At 40.2% G+C, this 19,449-nt stretch overlaps 1 protein-coding gene across 1 annotated transcript in view; it reads right to left on the bottom strand.

Moving 5' to 3' along the window:
* The window catches only part of Cntnap2 (contactin associated protein 2), a 1,662,736-nt gene that overhangs the window by 275,762 nt on the left and 1,367,525 nt on the right, over nucleotides 1-19,449 (bottom strand). Inside the window, exon 16 of the mRNA XM_052172851.1 lies at nucleotides 7,137-7,307. Coding sequence (XP_052028811.1) covers nucleotides 7,137-7,307 — 171 coding nt within the window. The remainder of the gene's footprint in view (nucleotides 1-7,136; nucleotides 7,308-19,449) is intronic.

Below are 19,449 nucleotides of genomic sequence, written 5' to 3'. Positions count from 1 at the left end.
AATGAAACGGGGAAGAGGAGAAGGCGTGTAAGCAAAGTTTGCCTGCAGAAAAACACCTTTTCTGAGCTTCCTGATAGTCAGCTACTAGAAGGCTCTTCTGACGGATTCTTCACCTTCTGCCCATAAATCCAACAAAGAAAAGTGGAAGTGGATAATTGTGAGGTACTAGTGAGTGTCAACTGTGCCAGTTTTTCCCTCCACGTTGTAAGTCAGATTGGATGAACATACAGATGGAAGCACAATGTAACGCATTAGGCTAAGAGAATGACAGACAGCTTCAGTCACATCTACTGCAGGGACCTTTTACTCCTTTACAGATGCATGCCCCTTTCCTAGCACATACTCAGGCTCTACGAAGCCGAAAGCCACTACATCCTATTGCTTTTCTGCAGAGGGCTATTGTTTTTCTGTACCTAGTCACCAGAACTGTCAACCCTGTAACCCTTACCTCCAAGAAAATTTAAATATAATGTTTAAAATACTCAATTCTTTCCTTGGGAGATGTCTTTCTACCTTGTCTGTTTTAATTCATATTCTTGACAAACGACTGATATGATACCATTTGGTGGTTAATCTTCATTATTAGCTTGACTGTATTAAGTGGAGTGCACCTGTGTATGCCTGTTGTGCTTTCAAAAACAATTAGTTTGCTGTTTATTGCTCTTATTATGTGCCTTGAATTCCTGATCTTTCCAAGACTTAACATGAAGGGGTGTTGTATTTTGTTGAAGGCTTTTACAGTATCTAATGAGATGATCCTATGATTTATTTTCCTTGAGTGTGTTTATATAGTAGATTACATTGATGGATTTCCATATATTGAACCACCCCTGCATCCCTGGGATGAAGCATAACTTGACCGTGTTGAATGATCATTTAGATGCATTCTTGGATTCATTTTGTGAGTGTTTTTGCATTGATTTGCATAAGCGAAATTGGTCTGATGTTCTCTTTCTTTGTTGGGTCTTTGTGTGGCTTACGTATCAGCATAACTGTGGCTTCATAGAAAGAATTATGTAGTATTCTTTCTGTTTTAATTTTGTGGAATAGTTTGAGAAATATTGGTATTAGATCTTCTTTGAAGGTCTGATAGAATTCTGCACTAAAACCATCTGACCCTGTTTTTTGTTTGTTTGGGAGACTTTTAATGACTGCATTTATTTCCTTAGGGGTTATGGGACTATTTTGATAGTTTATCTGGTCCTGATTTAACTTTGGTACTGGGTATCTGTCTAGAAAATCACCCATTTCATCTAGATGTTCCAGTTTTGTTGAGTATAGGCTTTTGTAGTAGGATTTGACAAGTTTTTGAATTTCTTCAGTTGTTGTTATGTCTCCCTTTTCATTTCTGATTTTGTAAATTTGGATACTGTCTCTGTGCCCTTTAGTTAGTTTGGCTAAGGGTTTATCTATCTCGCTGATTTTCCCCAAAGAACTAGCTGATTAGCTTTGTTGTTGTTGTTGTTTTTTTTTTTTTTGTATAGTTCTTTTTGTTTCTAATTGGTTGGTTTCACCTCTGAGTTTGATTATTTCCCGCCATCTGCTCCTCTTGAGTACATTTGCTTCTTTTTGTTCTAGTGCTTTCAGATGTGCTGCTAGGCTGCTAGTGTAGGATTGCTCCAATTTCTTTATGAAGACACTCAGTGCTATGAATTTTCCTCTTATCACTGCTTTCATTGTGACCCATAAGTTTGGGTAGACTGTACTTTCATTTTCGTTAAATTCTAGAAAGTCTTTAATTTTTCTCTTTGTTTCTTCTCTGACCAAGTTATTGAGTGGAGAGTTATTCATTTTCTGTGGGCTTTCTGTTGGTTTTGTTTTTATTGAAGATAAGCCTTAGTTTGTGGTGATCTGATAGAATGTGAGGTATTATTTCAATCCTTTTGTATCTGTTTAGGCTTTTTTTTTTTTGTCTGATTGTATGGTTAATTTTGGAGAAGGTACCATGAGGGTCTGAGAAGAAGGTATAGCCTTTTGTTTTATGGGGAAATGTTTTGTCGATATCTGTTAAACCCATTTGGATTAGTTTCACTGTGTCTCTGTTTAGTTTCTGTTTCCATGATCTGTCCATTTCTGAGATTGGGTGTTGAAGACTTCCACTATTATTGTGTGATGTACAATGTGTGGTTTGATGTTTAATATAGTTTCTTTTACAAATGTGAGTGCTCTTGCATTTGGAGCATAGATGTTCAGAATTGAGAGTTAATCTTGGTGTAGTTTTCTTTTGATGAGTATAAAATGTCCTTCCACAATTCTTTTGATAACTTTTGGTTGAAAATCTATTTTATTGGATATTAGAATTGTTAATCCAGATTGTTTCTTGAGATCATTTTCTAGGAAAAAAATTTTTTTCCAGCCTTTCAGTCTGAGGTAATATCTGTCTTTGTCACTGATGTATATTTCCTGTATGCAACAAAATCCTGACAGAAGCTGGAACCAAATCAGATGTCCCTTAGTGGAAGAATGGATACAGAAAACATGGTACATCTATCCACTGGGATACTATTCTGCTATTAAAAATGATGACTTCACTAACTTTGTAGGCAAATGGATGGAACCAGAAGATATCATCTTAAGTGAGGTAACCCACCCAAAAGAACATACATACTATATACCCACTGATAAGTGATTATTAGCCCAAAAGCTCAGAATACCCTTGATAACTCATATACCATATGAAGCCTAAGAAGAAGGAAGGCCAAAGTGTGGATGCTTCAAACCCACCTTAGAAGAAGGAACAAAATAATCACAGGAGGGAGGAACCTGAGTTCGAGAAGGGAGGAGGAGGAATAAAGGGGGGGGGGCAGAACCAGGTATGGGAAAAGACAGGAGAACAGTCCAGAGGGCCAGGAGAACAAATAAAAATAAGTATCAGTGCAGGGTGGGGAACTTGAGGAACCACTAGAAAGTCCCAAACACCAGGAATTTGAAAAGCTCCCACGACTCAATGTGATAACATTAGCCAAAATACCCAATAGCAGGGAGGTAGAACCTGAAGAGACCACCTCCAGTAGATATACATGACCCCCAATGGGGGACTGGGACCATCCACTCTTCTAAAAATTTTTAACACATAATTGCCCCTCGCTAAAGGAAATGCAGGGACAAAAATGGATCCATTCCATCCGCAGACACCAAACCCCAACACTATTGCTGATGCCAAGATGTGCTTGCAGACAGGAGTCTGGTATGGCAGTCCTCTGAAAGGCTCTGCAAGCACCCGGCTAAGACAGATACAGATACTCACAGCTAATTATTGGACAGAGCCCAGAGATCCCAATGGAAGAGTTAGGGGAAGGGCTGAAGGAGCTGAAGTGGATTGCAACCCCATAGGAAGAACAATAGTATCAACTAACCAGACCCCTCAGAGCTCCCAGAGACTAAATCACCAACCAAAGAGTATACATGAGCCAGTCCATAGCTCCTGCTACAAATGTAGCAGATGACTGTCTTATCTGGCATTAGGGGAGGGGAGGTGCTTGGTTCTGTGGAGGCTTGATACTCCAGAGAAAGGAGATGCTAGAGGGGTGAGGCAGGAGTAGGTGGGAGGGTGGGGGAGCACCCTCTTAGAGGTAAAGGAGAGGGAAATAGGGTGCGGGGCTCATGGAGGGGAGTCCAGGAAGGAAGATAACATTTGAAATGTAAACAAACAAAATAGTTAATTAAAAAAACAATTAGATAGTGGGGGCTCTGAACTAATGAATGCATGAACTAACTTGATGGGTCATAATTTGATGGCACTGTTGGGAAGTGAGTAAAAACATATAGGAGATTGCACTTACAGAAGGATCTAGGCCACTAGGGCTACCCTTGGGGCTCTGTCTTACCCTGATCCTTTCCTGCATGCCTTTTCTCTTCTTTCAGGTCATTTCAAGTCAGCAGCTTCCAGGTGACATGGATTCTTTCTGCTGTGATGTTCTGCACAAGTGGGGTCACCTGGCCATACATCCAACTCTATGAAGTCTTGAGCTGAGCTAAATAATTCCCCTTTTAAGATAGCCTCAGGCAATTTGGTCACAGATCACACAAAAATAACAATACCTTTCCTTGTACTTTTACTCTTTGCCTTAATAGTCATATGAAATTGTGGGAACTTGTGTTATGTATTTAAGACAGCTTAGTTCAGTCTTTTTCCCAAGCTGTAACACAATCATTCCAAGGAACATCATGAACTAATTTGTGCCTCAGTTTCTCTTAAGGGTTGACAGTTTCACAGAAGCATCACTTTTTACTTTCTTTGAAGAGGTTTGTCTCACGTACACATGTCTGTCATCACCTACAGCACACAACACACTAAGGCACCTTTAAACTCTGATGGAGATGCTCAAAGTGATGCTTTCTACTGTCTGCTGGTCAAGGGTCTTTAAAAAAATATGTTCACTTTTAGTGGATTTTAGAAGGTAGTTCTCTAGAAGAGGCTGTTTCAAGCCTGCATCTTGAAGATTCTGTACATCTTTACCCCATACAAACAATATGACAGAAAGGTCAGATATATGACAAGTTGGAGGCTGGAATCTGCCTTCTGCCACATTTTTGCTATTGCAGAAAGACCTTCTAGGAAAGAGCCTTAGAGCAGTAGGTGAAGGTCTAGGCTTACAATCCAAAGATCTATAGGCTTTGAAAGCATCTCCTAAGAATCTCAATAAGAAATAAATGAAATTCTTTGGTGCTTGAGGAGAGTCAATGCAATCTCTGAACTAGGCTTATCCCCTGTTTCTAAGTCACAACTATACAAAACACAAGCAGGTTAAATAGTCAGAGTACCCAAGGAACAGTATAGAAACATACAGTATAGAACTGCCCGTTTTTAGGCCATAGGATATTTCTAATATGCCCTCTAACTAATGCAGAAGTAAGAACATAGTTGGTTAAATTAATTTTAACTGAAGGAAATGAAAAATCCCATTTTAATAATTATGAACCCTAATTCAGTGGAGAGGGCATTTTAATCAATAAATTAATTAGTTTTAATTCTAGAGCCAGACTACTTTCTACTTTCAGTCTTCTTTTTAATCAGATCTTGTCTATGGTGAAAACTATAAGTTGCCCATGCCTATTGCAGTGAGAACAGAGGCTGGAGTTAAAGAAAGGGAAAGGGTTTGCATAGGGAGGTCTGAACAAACAAGGGAGATGAAAATGTGGCCTGTAGTTGAATTTGAGATATCAAAGCAAGATGGAGAAAAGGAAGAAGAGGGCTAGTGATGACAGACCAGTTGTTTCCATGCCCAAAGCTCTGGAAGAACATATTTATCATCCTTTCCTAAAGTCTTGCTTCTAATGAAGCTGATTGTAACAGACTTGAGTAAGCATGGCTTCTAACAATAAGCTTCTGCTTAGGAAACTATCTCAGAGCACCAGCTTAACATGGGGCAATCAAGAAAGACTGCGGCTATACCCTAGTGGCTGGGATAGAGTTCATGCCCTGTCATCATAAAGCTATCCCTGATTATGTAAATATGAGGATAAAGAGGGCATAGATAATTAGCTACACCTGAGGTACCTGCAGAGTCCATGTAGTAATGTTGGCCAAAAGACTAACAGCTATTGACAGTCAAGTCAGTAACTAGCAAGTTTGGAGTCAGAGATGAACAGTACATGAACAACACATGATCATTGCCATGGCTGATCCAGGGGGACAGGCATAGAGCATGTGGACCCTCAATGATTGACTCAGTTACTAGCTCAGAAAATTAAACATCACCAATGGGAATTATTTCAGTTATTGTCTAGCACCTGTCATGTCCCTGTTAAGTCCCCTGGCCAAGGAGTTCAATAGTCTTTTTCTGTTCTGGAAGCCTCTTCTATTCTTGGGAGTTTCTGTCATGTTCCCCTATTTTGTTGCTATTCCATTATTCCTAGTAACATTTGCTTCTGTTGTACACCTAATCTCATGAGAGCTCACATCTTTAACCTTTGTGTGTGTGTGTGAAACAATGGATTTGGAATCACTATCCTGGGTTGACTTTTGTGACATTCAAGTGTCTAGTATCCCAAGACCTTGGTTCCAGCACTACTGGACTGAGAAAGATTCTGATCATAGTGAAAAACCCCACATTACAATCGGAAACCTTGCAAAGATAATTCTAGTACTTACTAGATACTGAAGTAAATTCTCCATAAAGGTCTGCATTCCATTTTCAGAACAGTCTCACAAAATTGTCATCATAATATTATATAATTCAAAAATTGGGATTCAACATGATTAAATAATTCAATCCTAAATTTGGATTTGAATCTGAGACTCTTTCTTGAGTACCTTCACCTATTTCTTCTATGTTACAATCTACCATTTAAAGTGAGAACTCAGTGGGATTTCAACATAAAAATGTTTATCTGAGGTTATCTTTTTTAAAAATGGTGCATTGCATATTTATAAGTACAAACAGAGAAAAACCTTAGATATACTGGGAAGTAGCTTTGGGATTATTCTTGGAACAGAAGCATGAGCTGACAGTAGTGTAGAGAACCTAAGGGTACAGACCAGGGAGGAAGCCAGTCTGACATACTCAGCAGGGGGCTGAGATCTTGCAGAAGACTGGGCTTAGAGTCTTGTGCACACTTTTGACTTATCTCAACAGATAGAAGGGCCTGACAAGTAATAATTTAACCTGGAGTTCTGCATATTACAAATGCCTAATCTGAGGATACCTGGACATGGTAAAGCAATACTTGTCTGTGAATCTGCCTGGCCTCTTTTCCTACATGGTTGGTAGTCCAAGGCAAGCTGGGCCTGACTCTTCATTTCTATATCCTTGCCTAACCAAATTATGACCCTACACTCTTTGGGATGTGTGAATGCAGAACTTCATTGAGAGAACTGCACAGTAGTGTTTGGTTTCATCAGATGGCTGGCTTCTGGCGGCTCCAGTCATGCCGACATCTTTATTTACCCTCTCCACCTTCCTTCATGTTGATCCCTCTACCTTCCATCTTTCAGGCTGGTTTATGTCCATGCACACACCTCTGACTACTCTTGAGCCACTTTCTTGGAAAGCAAGCACATTAAACAAGGAACCTTATTGTATGCTCTCCTGCCACTAGTAAAGCACTGCTTTCTTGTCTTCCCTGTCAACTCTCTTGAGACATTTCTGTGACCAGAGTGACTACTAACATGTTAACCAGAAGTGAATACTCACATTTGAGCTCCAGCTTGATGAAGTCTGTGTTCCCCAGATTTTCCAGAAATACTCCCCGGGGGATTAATGTTTTAAAGTAGAAAGAAATGTCAGCACTTGTTTCCCCTTGGAAGGTAGAGAAGTGCAGGTAGGAGGATGGATTTGGGAAGGAAGCAGCATTCCAATAATTTCCTGTGGGATGAAGAGAGAAGACAAGTTAGGGTGTACCTTAATTAGGACAATTATATGTATATACGTATGTGTATGTATATGTATATACACACACATATACATATATCTGTATCCATATCTATCTATCTATCTATCTATCTATCTATCTATCTATCTATCTATCTATCTGACCTATTCCTTGTGTATAATAAATCCTCATGGGCAGTAGCCATGCATCTAACAAATTCAGCCCTAAACAATTGCTGAGAGGACAGAAGACTCTTCAGAGGAGCTATCTTCAACTCGTGCCTGGAGCTATAGATGTGGCAGGGGTATAGTGTCAGAAACATCAAGATTTACAAGTGAAATATGCTAGTTTGTAGAGCAAGACTGGAAGCCTTTCTTTCCTTGGGCTTTATCTAAAGAATAGAACTTGCACAGAGAGAAAGTCTGTAAAATACAAAGGGGAGCAGGGCATAAATGTCCTATAAGGGCCATACAACACACGTGGCCCTTTCCTCAGTTCACCAGCTCAATCTGATTCTTGGAACACCTTCTCTTCTCTTAATAAATGGTCCTAACTTCAGTCACTAACTATGAGTCCATGGTGTACTTTTTCGTTCTGGGATATGAGATCCTGGAATCAGATGCCCTCTGAACCCACCCGGGTGCTTTTCATGAACCACCATGAAATTCCTGGGAAGGCAGGATCCATTCTTCCCAACCATTGCCTGGCTGAGTGGCCAGTGTCTCAGAAAGAACCATTTATAGGGAATAATCAAAGTCCAAACCCACTAACTCAGATTCCATCAGGACTAATGGATCAAAATTTTTAACATGGGGCTATGACTTGACTTGCAACTTGATCTCCTGTAGAGACTTGTTTCTAATATGCACATTTGACTATCCCAGGTTAAGCCCTGATTAAGATAAGAATCCGTAGATGTGTTTTAAAGTAATTTCTAAAGCCTTGAGCTTTAACATTAATTCTACAATCTAATGGTGTGACCTGTCTCTTGAAGAGCATAATAGGTAAGCTGAGCTTACTTCGTTAGTTTATATTCATCTACAAACTTCACTCTTTTCTCTAATAAAAACTGTGGATATATGTGACATTAAATCCAATTACTCTTCTTTAATGAAGGTAACTTTATGTTGGCACTGCTATACTTAAGCCATAATTTTAAATTAAACATGTAGTATTCCACTCAGATATTAAATTACCTTCCTACCTCACTAACACTGTTTGTTTTTGTAGGCATGTAGGATATAGTGACATCCAGATAAGTGCATGGAATATTTAAAGTTAAATGCATTATAGATATACACATTAAAATTTTAATGAATTTATGTGAGCCACCTCAATGATTTCTCAATAAAGCAACACCAGACTGTAAGTGGCTTAGTGCTGCTAGTTGGGGAAGGCATGAAAAGAAACTTAAGTGTTCATGTTTCTGGAAACCAAACAAAGATAACATTATCCCTTGGTTAGTTTCAGTCTCTTGGTGAATATCAAAATCTGAGGATGGAAGTCTCTTAAAATGCTGAAATTGTTGCATGTAATTTATGCACATCCTTCTGTGTACATTAAATCATCTCCAGGTTATTGGTGGTACCTAATACATTGAGAATGCTGTGATAGTGGCTGGTTGTCATGCTTGATTGTCTAAAGAATAACAGTAGGGAAGGGTTTGCGTATGTTTACACATGGAGTCAGCTCTTTCCTCCTACCTTTAGGTGGGTTCTGAAGTCTGGAAGGCTGATTAAAGTTGCCAGCTGGTATGGCACTTGCTGAGTCAGTCACCTTGCTGGTGGCCCTGCCTTTTTGATAGGGGTCTCACTGTGCTGAAGATCAATGAGTAATCTATAATGATCAGCCAGTGAGCCTAAGGGACCAACCTGTCCAGGCTTCCCCGGTGCTGGGTTTGCAGATTCATGCCACTACCTCTGGCTTTTGTTTACATGGGTTAGGGAAACTAACTCAGGTCCTCATGCATGGACAGAAAGCTTTTTACAAATGAGCCATATCCACAGCTGGTAAAAATTATTTTTCAAATGTACTTTGAAAATTGTACTTTCAAATGCCAAATCCATAGATACAGCCAAAGGTTTACTGGTGGTTCCTGATTAGTTAAGCTTAGGTTTTGTCAAACTTTGTGGTTTTTTAAGAACACAGTTTGGATAAGTGCTGAATGGATGGCATAAAATAGTCCCTAATGTTTCCTATTCTCTGGAGCTCTCCCAGAGAGCTTAACTTTCTGTTAAGTACCTTAGTAGATAATATATACATGAGAAGACAGGTAAAATAAGTCTCTAGATGTCTTAAGTGAGGTAAAAAGATTTGTAGAGGGTCTAGGGTGGAGGAAGTTATTCAGTCATTAGAGTGCTTGTCTCACATGACTTTGCTCGTTAGTGTTGCATAGCCAGTAGTGGTGGTATGTGCTTGTAACTCAGAAAGTTGAGGCAGGAGGATCAGAAGTTGAAGGTCATTCTTGGCTATTTGAAGAACATAGCCTGGACTCTAATGCAAAAAAGGGGGGGTGTAGGAACTGATTGTTCTTAAGGTGTCTTAAAGTCTTAGTGTAGTTTGAAGTTGTTGTGTCTTAAACTGTTCATAGCTTTATGCAGGAGAATATGGTCTTGGTTCTTTCTAGGAAAAAGAGTATGATGCTGGCTAGGATAATATTGGAAAAATAAAGGATCATTACTGTCCCTGACACCTAGGCTGTCATTTGAGGGTTGAGTCTTTTCCCTGGGTCCACTTCTGCTGTTCCATGCAGAGAGAGAGGGGGGTACTGTCCCTACCACCAGGAAACCTGGTACTTTTTTGAGAAAACTTAAATCAAATGAGCAGTTGTCACACCTATCAGGGACCTCCAAGTTAGAGTGGGTGAAGATGCAATAGCCTTGGGCCAGGAGGATTCTGCTGGTCCCCTACCAGCAGTAGGGGAAAGTCCATTAACATCCTAAGAGCCTGCCAGGATCCAAGTCCCTGTGGCCTTCCAGCCTTACGTAGAGCAATTCTGTCTCTTTAGGTCAAATCCCCAAGACAGGAATGTAATTAATGCTTTTGAGTTTCAATCCAATCAAGTACATTCTTATTATCTGAGGTGGCGATGCATTAAAAGAAGGGCATTTGTCTGAAGTGATTCTAGGAAAAAGAAAGCTAAAAGGAAAACATGTCAGTATTTATTTGAGGTCTGGGTCTAGTTATTCCGATAGGAATATAGCCAGCGACGAGAAGGCAGGTCAATCAGTTCTTCTCATTTGATGAAACATCTCTGCAGTCGGCAATTCCATTTGTTCTAATTCTGTGCTCACTAAGCAACTTCAATCTAATTTGGTCTCCTGAATGGGCTTATTCATGGAGAAACCATGCCTTGTACTGGTGGTATTACCAGGATCCTGGAAATGTCTGGATTGTCACAAGCTACCTTTGTTAATTGTGAGTGTTCAAAATCTTTGGATGAATTTGTGAAATCTAGACTCCATCAGCAGCAGGAAGACCTCTGCTTTGGCCTAGTAAGATAACAGTTGTATCTACTCTGGAGTTGCAGGGTGGTAGGTGGGGGGACAATGCTTGGGGATCAACTGGGAAACAGTCAGAGGCTATTTTGACTCATTTATTTATCTTGAGAAATCTTCCCTTTATTGTTTACTTTAAAAATATATTATTTATTGTTGATGTGTATATGTGTATTAGTGTGTATGCATGCCTGTGAGTGTGTAAAAGTGTGTGAGTGTGTTTATGAGTGTGTGTATGTATGTCTACATGAGTGTGTGTACATGTGTGTGTATGATTAGGGATTAGGTGTGCCTGAATATGCATATGTGTATATGACCGTGTCTGTATGTGTGAGAGAGTATGTGTGTGCATGCATGTGTGTGTATGTATGTGTATGTGTCTGTATAGGTGCACACATGCTATGGCATGGTGTAGAGATGAGATGACTTTTGGGAGCTGTTTTTATTTTTTTCCATTATAGGATCTTGGGGTTGAACTCAGTTCATGAGGCTTATGCAGTACTTTATCCACTGAGTAACCAATTATTCCAGTTTAATATCCATCCTTTTGCATGTCTGATTTAGTGATCATATAACACATACCCCCTATATTAATAAAGTGCCAAAAAGAGTGAATAAGCAAATGTACTCAATGGGATGTGAGCTTACTGTCTTTTCTTTAAAAAAAAATTATTATTTGCATTTTACCTATATGGGGTATTTTGCCTGCATGTAGATTTGTGCATCACATGCTTGCCAGCTAAATCAGAAGAGGGTGTCAGATTTCTTGGAGTTAGAGTTAAAGAGAGTTGTGAACTGCCATGTGGGTGCTTGGAATCAAACCCAGATCCTTTAGAAGAGCAGCCAGTGTTGCCCTTGACTTCAGAACCACCTCTGTAGCCCTGCAAGCTCCCTTTCAATGAGTATGTATAAAGAAAAGGTTTGAATGCTGATGCTCTAGACCCCAGTGACCTTTCCTAAGTCTTATCTGGAAAGTCTGTTGCTCAGACTTTGGGGACTCTGAGTTATAACAAATAATGCAAGAGCCCTTTTCAAGTGCACTGCATTCCACCATGCAGGAAGCTGATAGCATTCTTACTGTTTGTTTGTATTGTGTCTAGTTGACCATAAGCTTATGAAAGCTGAGATAAAACTATTTCGTCCCCATAATCTTTGGCCTCAGAATATAGTCCATACTCTATAAATAACTGTTAAAGAAATGAATAAGTGATTAGTTACTCCTCATTTATATCTAGTTTTAATTTCCTAGGCAAACATTTCATGGGTCAGATGTGGTTTATGTGTACCACCAATATTAAATATGCTAAATAAATATCAATAAAGGCTAATGCTGCTTTAGTACCCACAAATAACCACACTGATTCCACCAGTAAACCATAACTTTCTTCATTCACAAATTTATTTCTATTATTTCCTATAGACCTCTTTGAACAATGCCAAACATTTGCCGGGACTGATGGTCTCATAACCTTAAGGCTATTGAAATAGTTGCAGTTTGTACTTGCTATCAAGGTCAGTGCTATGGAGGGGAAAAGCACATTGTATGAGACTATCGAGTCAAAGTAAGTGAGTCCCTGGATGATAAGGACTGAGTGACAGCAGGTGTCGGGGACTGAGCCAGCATGGATAGGCAGAGTGGAGGAAAGTTGGGAATCAGGAGGGAAAGTGTGCTGCCGAATAGAAATGAGTGTCTGAGATTAGAAGGGTCAGTCAACAGTAACAGAATAATGAGGTAGGTGGAAAGGTTTAAGGATACAGCCCTGGGCTGGAGCAACTGTCCTCTGAGGCTTGGCACAATGGTTGTTGTGGCATTGAGAGCTCATCAAGCTTGAAAATGAGTCCCTTATGGGAGAAACTTATCAAATAAATTCATGCCAAGCCAGGCCAGGCTTATCCTACGTGTACAGAGAAAGCAGGGTGGCACTCCAGCTAAATGTCAGGGAGGGCTGGAACCCAAAACCAGATGTTGCTGATACTCACTGTCACTATAAACCTCTGGCAGATGAAACACTGCATCTGGGCATGTAACCAAATTCTTCAGTAGTCACTTACTTGACCTGATCAATGAATGTTTGGTGAGAGATACTAACTTTAGAATTCCTAGAGCTATTTTCTTAGTAGCAGTCTTTAATTTTAAGTCCAATTTTCTTTCCTTACAAAATATTATATGGGAACCCTACCTGATGCCTTGTGGCCTAGGTGGGCAGAACAAGCCCAAGAAGACCCTTGTCCAGTGCCATACGGTATAGGCAGGACATGGCACTCTTAAGATAAACCCAGACACCCAGAGGCCCCAGGTGTCACTAACATGAACAAGCCAGTGGGAGAGAGATGGAAGAGAAAGAAAAGCAGAATGGTGTGTGCACAATGAAGAGGGGCAGAACTGGAGACTCATGGGTAGTGAGGGATAGCCTGACGTGAGTAGCTGGTGATTCTACAAGAGACCATGGTGAGGTCCTGGCCCATGCTGCCACCAAGGGCCATGTCTTGATCTGTGGTCTTGCTTCAGTGGGGTTGTTACCACTTTGCTAGTAGAGCTAGTCCAGGTGGCTGGATCACAGAGAGGTGACCTAATGACATGAAAGTAGGACAGCTGGCCCTGCCCCTTTCTGGCTATGGAGTTTTATTTAGAGATCCTGTCTCAAAATAAGATGTCAACTATAGAGAAAGACACCTGAAGTTAACATCTGACCTCCACATGTGCAAACATACATGCACAAACACATTCCATATTAAACACACATACATACATACACACACAGATGCACATATGCACACCTTTGTGTGGAAGTTATTAATTTATAGCCTTAACTATTTTCTATTGATTTTCTAGGATGTAAGATGAGGATTAGATTTTAATAGAGACTGTCTCCTCAGTCTCCTTTGCATTTCTTTTCTCTAGACAGTCACACTGCATAATTTGTGAGTCTGTGAAAATTTAAGATGGCATGAGTATAAGTTACTAATAAGCTAGGTAATCAAATATAGTTATATTTTATCTCTGTATAATTCTTTGTTTTTCTGGGATCAACTTTTGTCCCCTTTTCTCAGCTATCTTCATCATGGATTCCAAATTCACTATCGAAACTTCACAGCTTTTCTCAAAACTTTCCCAACATTAAACCTTTCCAGTCATTTCCCAGTCATGGCTTTGAGCTCTGGAGATATCCTCTACTTCTTTCTGTTTCCATCTGGATAGACAGGTCTTGGGCTTTAGCTCCTGTCCTACGATCTCTCTGTCCCCTGTGGCCAAGCCTGCTTCAAGGATCTATGCTTAGATTCAGAGATGTCATGACATTCCATTTCTGTATCTGCACCCTCATTTTCAGGAATCACATTTTCAGTTGGCATCTTGAGGAAATAGGTGCTTGAAGTTAAGTTTCCAAACCCGTGTTCGTCTGATAAGCCATTATTCTCCTTTCACATCTAATTGAGACACCTCAGAAAGACAATTGTCAAGCTGTCTGGGTTGCTGTTGAGAACGCTAATGGTCTCTGATTACCATGTGTACATCTATTCCCTATGTAGGGTCACAGACTTAAATAATTTCTTGATCTCTATCATTCCAAACCTATTCATTTTAATCTATCATTTTTTTCTTGCTCATTTTCAAGTTTAATTTTGTTCTTTTAAAACTTTGTCTTTGTAATCTACTTTGAGCATCCTCCCAGTATTATTTTTAGTCTTGCAAGTCGTTTGTTGTTTAGTAGTGATCCACTAAGGAGAAGGATCAAGGACACAGGAGCAGATAGCAGGGGTTGTAGGGAGTAAGCCTCAGGAATGCTATGGCCTGCCTGTGTCTCTGCAAAGCTACTGGATACTGGTTTCATGTGCACCTCTGGAACCAATAGTCTCCTTTACATTCCAATGTTGCCTCCTTCACTAACTGGGTGACTGGACACCTGATCTTGAAAATTACTAGGAGTTAGAATTTTAGATTTTTGCTTTTGTATTGTGCAATGAGCTTTCTATTTAGTACGGGATGGGTACTGTTAACAATCAACCAGATGACTTGACTTGCATGCAGGTTTGTATGCAGGTTATCTGTAGCTATTTCCTTATGAATAGTAGGGAGAAATGACTTCCTGAAAAAGTAGATTTTACTGAATAGAAAGCATTATTTTATAAAATAAGCTAACCTCAAAATAGGGGGCTCTAAGAGAAGATGTTTCCCTTGGGCTTTGGTTGCTCACCTGTACTCTCTACAGCACTCCACCTTCTCCAGAAGGTCCTTTCCACCACTGAGGCCCAAAAGGTCAATACTGCCAACTATAATTGTGTTCTTTTGAGCTACAACTGGGCTGAGCCCCACAGAGTACATGAGATGCTCAAACTCTGAAGGTCACAGAGCTCAGAGGGTCCCAGTTGTGCACAAGGCTCTGAGAAAATGTTTTTTTCCCCTGTTAGTCATCAAAACCACATGCTGAACTCAAGACTGACACATTTAAATGTAAATGGTACAGATAGGTAATTTTACTTTATTTCAGTGCTTGGAACAGTTATGTGTACTAGATATTTGAAGATTAGGAAAAATATCAAAATTTTCTCCTAAAGTCTCTTGTTTTAGGTCTCCCATTCCCCCTTTTTAAAAAAAATTCTTAATGGGGCCCATGATTTGTACTTGGTCTTTTGAGGTTTACAACTAACAGTTAATAACATGCAGAAATGGAAAAATGAATAGGTATTAGGGAAACTTTGGGGGCCTCATGATTTCATTTACATTGTAGACTCATAAATTCTAAACAATTCCATAGACTTGATTCTAAGAGAGGAGAGACTTCAAGATCAATTCTCCTGTATCCAGGCATAGTTGAAAATGAACGATACACTAAGTCTTGTTTATAGAGGGGTACAGGTTTATGTCCATTATTTTCAGGGTGGTGTTTCACAAGTGGTGCAGTACCCACTGATGGACATGCAGGACAACTCTTGAGTAGTTCCTACCTTGTACAAATGCTGGATGAGTCAGGGATGAATACTTGTGCTTTGCTGCTCCTTCCCTGAACACTCATCCAGTCCATGCTTTCTTCTAAGTTACTGTTGGTTATTGATTTACAAGTCTATGCATGCAGTTGCATCTATATTATTAGTTAAGGTAAAAATAAGTGCTTGTTGGACAGCTTTGTCTTGACCCAAAGGAAGATGAACACTCAATGTCTGAAGGTGAGCTTGGTTTATTTCATATTAACTTAGAGTGTTCTCCATCTCATAGAATAGAGCCTATCCCACTGTATCCTCAAGCTAGAGATCCAGGGAATCATTCCTTTGCATCTACCTAGTTGACACCATGGCCCCAGATCTGTACCTTCCAGTCTTCTGAGATACTTCTTTTCCTCTCTATTCGTTTCATGGCCTTGGCCATGGCCATACTTTTGCCCGAAGGCTATAGCCTTCCTTGGTTCTGCTTTCTATAGTCTCCATCCTTTATAAGACCAACCGAGAACTCTCTTAAGTTTGCATTCATGCATAAAACCCCAATTGTTTCAAATGACTGAAGAGTATATCATAGCCTCTCTGAACCTGCACTGTAAGCCCATTTCCAAGCCTCTGTTTTTGCTACTAGCTTTCTTAAAATGTTCTTCTCATTGTTCCCGACATTCAAGAAGCTTGTGACTGTGTTTTGTATTTACATTGCTTACTCTGTGTATTCTTTAAGCACTCTGGTATTGTACTCAGATCTTATACAGGTTAGGCAAGCACACTGTCACTGAGCTACACCCATGACCTTTTAAAAACTTAAAAAACAATTTCCAAATAGGGTATCATTAAGTTACCCAGGCTCACTTGCCTTAAATTTGAGATCCTCCTGACTTGAACTCACTCAGTAACCCAAGCTGCCCTATAATTTGTGTTCCACTTGTGTTAGCCTACCAAGACTTTTCTTCAAACAGTTGTGGATATTTTGAGGGTGTAGAGAAAACCCCCACCTTCCCCCCTTTCTCTAATTTTTTTCCTTTATCCCTATAACCTGTGTATGTTAATCTCACCTGGTTCCTGTTCCATGCTAAGGTTCAGTCTCACTGGCCCCTCCTCCTGAAGGATTCCTTGGTGCTTCTGAGCTAGTGACACTGTTTCTGCTCTGTGTTCCCAGGACATCTGGCATCTCTTGGTGTACCAACTTAATGCATTATTAATAATGGCTTTCATGTACTTCCTTCCTTGGCAAGGCTACAGATTTTAGGTCGCAGATTTTAGGTCTACTTTCTTTCTCCCAATTAGACAGCCAGATACTGTATTTAAGAATTTGAACCATCATTAATCCTAATATTAATTAATGCTGGTCATTGATCTATAACACCTATTTTTGTTGGTTTCAGAACTGAAGAATTATTTAACCTGTGAGGATAGCGTCTCTTCCAGGTTTTTGATTATGTAGGACAGCGTTTCCCATTTTAGGGATCTAGTAGGCCAACAACCTTCATATTCAAGGTTTCCCAGTGAGTTGACAATGTTGGGCACCGCTTGTGCCCTCTGGCCAGCTCTGGGACTGCAGTTTCTGTCCTCATTGTGCTATTTGCTTCCTTTTTTTCTTTTCCTTTCCTCATATATTTGGATTCATGCTTTAAGGCCATTAAGTTCCCATTTTATTATCTGCTGGGTTGTAATGAAGAGTGGTGACAGCAGGCTTGTAAAAGACGGTGATGCATTTAGCCACACTCGGCAGCCGCTCAGGGAAGGGTGCTATAACAGGAGGCAGCCTTTATGTATTGATGAACCACAAAACCTCTAGAGCCTCACATCCATAGAAAAAACAGATTTTATATCAAATCCATTAGGTGAGTAAAAATGTGGAAAAAGGCTGCCCATTTCAGTAGAGTGACGGATGTGGAGATCGGAACTCACTCTGCATGCAGGGTAATGGATTGATAGGATCCATACAATTACGTTACACACATCAAAGTTTCCTTTCTGCACTCTTTTCATTACAGGAAATAAAAAGATTCATACAGCCTGTTACATGAATGCTATCATTTCCTACTGAAAATAATAACCTTGCACCTATGTCTCTGGTAGAACATTATTGCAGCTTGCTGACCCACAGTACAAAGACCATCACTAGAGGGAAGAGGTCATCTTTGAAAGCCTCAGTTTCTTTATCTAGAAATTGGGCAAAAAAGAAAAAAATTCTCTTCTTCAGCAAGGTCTTGCAACAGCTTCAGAAAGAACAAGAAAAAAGGAAATTGAAATATCAAACATTGAGATGGGGCAGAAATCTCTACTTACAGTGACAATAGGAAAATTGCAAAGACTTCTGTGCCCTCAGGGTGAGACAGTATGGAGTTTGCATCATGCACTGAAGATTCTTTATTACTTCTGTGCATCCCTCAAGGAGAGAGGACTTGAAAGAAAGCTAGACACCAAGCCCATAAACAGCTAAGAGCCTGTAATTGCCAGCATAAAAATATTAATAAACTTCATCAAGATGGGAATGCCCTTGGACTCTGAGAATCAGAGGGACCTCTGAGGACACCGTTCTGGTTTGTGGTTGTCCTCCTTGCTTGACTTGTGACAAACAGTGGAATTTAGACAGCACTCTGGTGATGAGCCTGGGTTAAGGACTGGAAGGTGTTGCTTAGGGATTGCAGGGGACATCCATCAGCCTCTGCTTATGGAATCTAGAATAGCTTTTCAGCATTCTGTGAACAAATAAAGGTGGGCGGGAAGACATCTAATGGTTGATTTAGAAGAGGTCAGGCTGACAGCGAATCTGCAAGCACAGCATTGAGGGCCCAATGGTGCTGGCTGTTTGAAGTGCCTCGGGAACTGTTTACCCGAAGCCAGTGCTAGATGGGTGGTTATCCTTGCACTTCTGCCCCAAGGGCCCATGCAGACCATACTGAGCCTGACTGAGGCAGGATTGAAGGTTTTCTCAGCAGGAGGAAACTCTGTTGTAGGACTGTACTCGTCCTTCCCAAAGATAATGCGGTGGAAAGGTATACACAGGGACAATAGAATACGGAAAAATTATTATAGTGCAGAGCAGGAGGCCTTGCCAATTTATGGTTTGATTTCTATTTCCTGCCTCCGGAGTTCAGGCTGTGAGGTGCAGGTTCACATCTCTTTGTCTTGCCTTTGAGGTTATGGTAGAAAACTGCATGTTCAGAATGAAGCTCTTTTTTTTCTTTTTTTTTCTGAGCCACTCAGTAATTGTAAAAGTGAATTTAGATGATAAGGAAAGCAAACGCGCCAGTTGAAACTGCCACAGCACAGCTGTAGGTTTTGCTGATTTGAAATTGAGTAGATGGCGGCATAATCTGGGGCTTGAAAGCAATTATTTTCAAAAGTCTGGCAGTCATCCAGGGTACAAAGGCTGGGAAACATGTTGCATTCTGACCTTTCCCAGGCTAGGGCTCCAGCCAGTGAACCGGGACGTTAAAAGATTCAGACTGAAAGGCACACAGACAAAGTACTGAGTGGATTCTGATGGAAGCCATCTCACATCTTGCCCCTGCAAAACTTTATGTGGAGTTCATGAGGATTTATTGTTTCAAGAACATAAGAACATTTACCTACAGATGCAGGGGGATAAATTTCAGGTCCATTTAGTATTGGAAAATGGCCATTTTATTGCTGATTTCAATCCACTTGACTTTCTCCTTAATCTTCCACTTTCTGCCTCAAGTAGAACACTGCCTGT

Source organism: Apodemus sylvaticus, chromosome 2, assembly GCF_947179515.1.
Source record: "Apodemus sylvaticus chromosome 2, mApoSyl1.1, whole genome shotgun sequence".
NCBI classification, from domain to species: domain Eukaryota; kingdom Metazoa; phylum Chordata; class Mammalia; order Rodentia; family Muridae; genus Apodemus; species Apodemus sylvaticus.
This window is presented reverse-complemented; position numbering and strand designations above follow the sequence as displayed.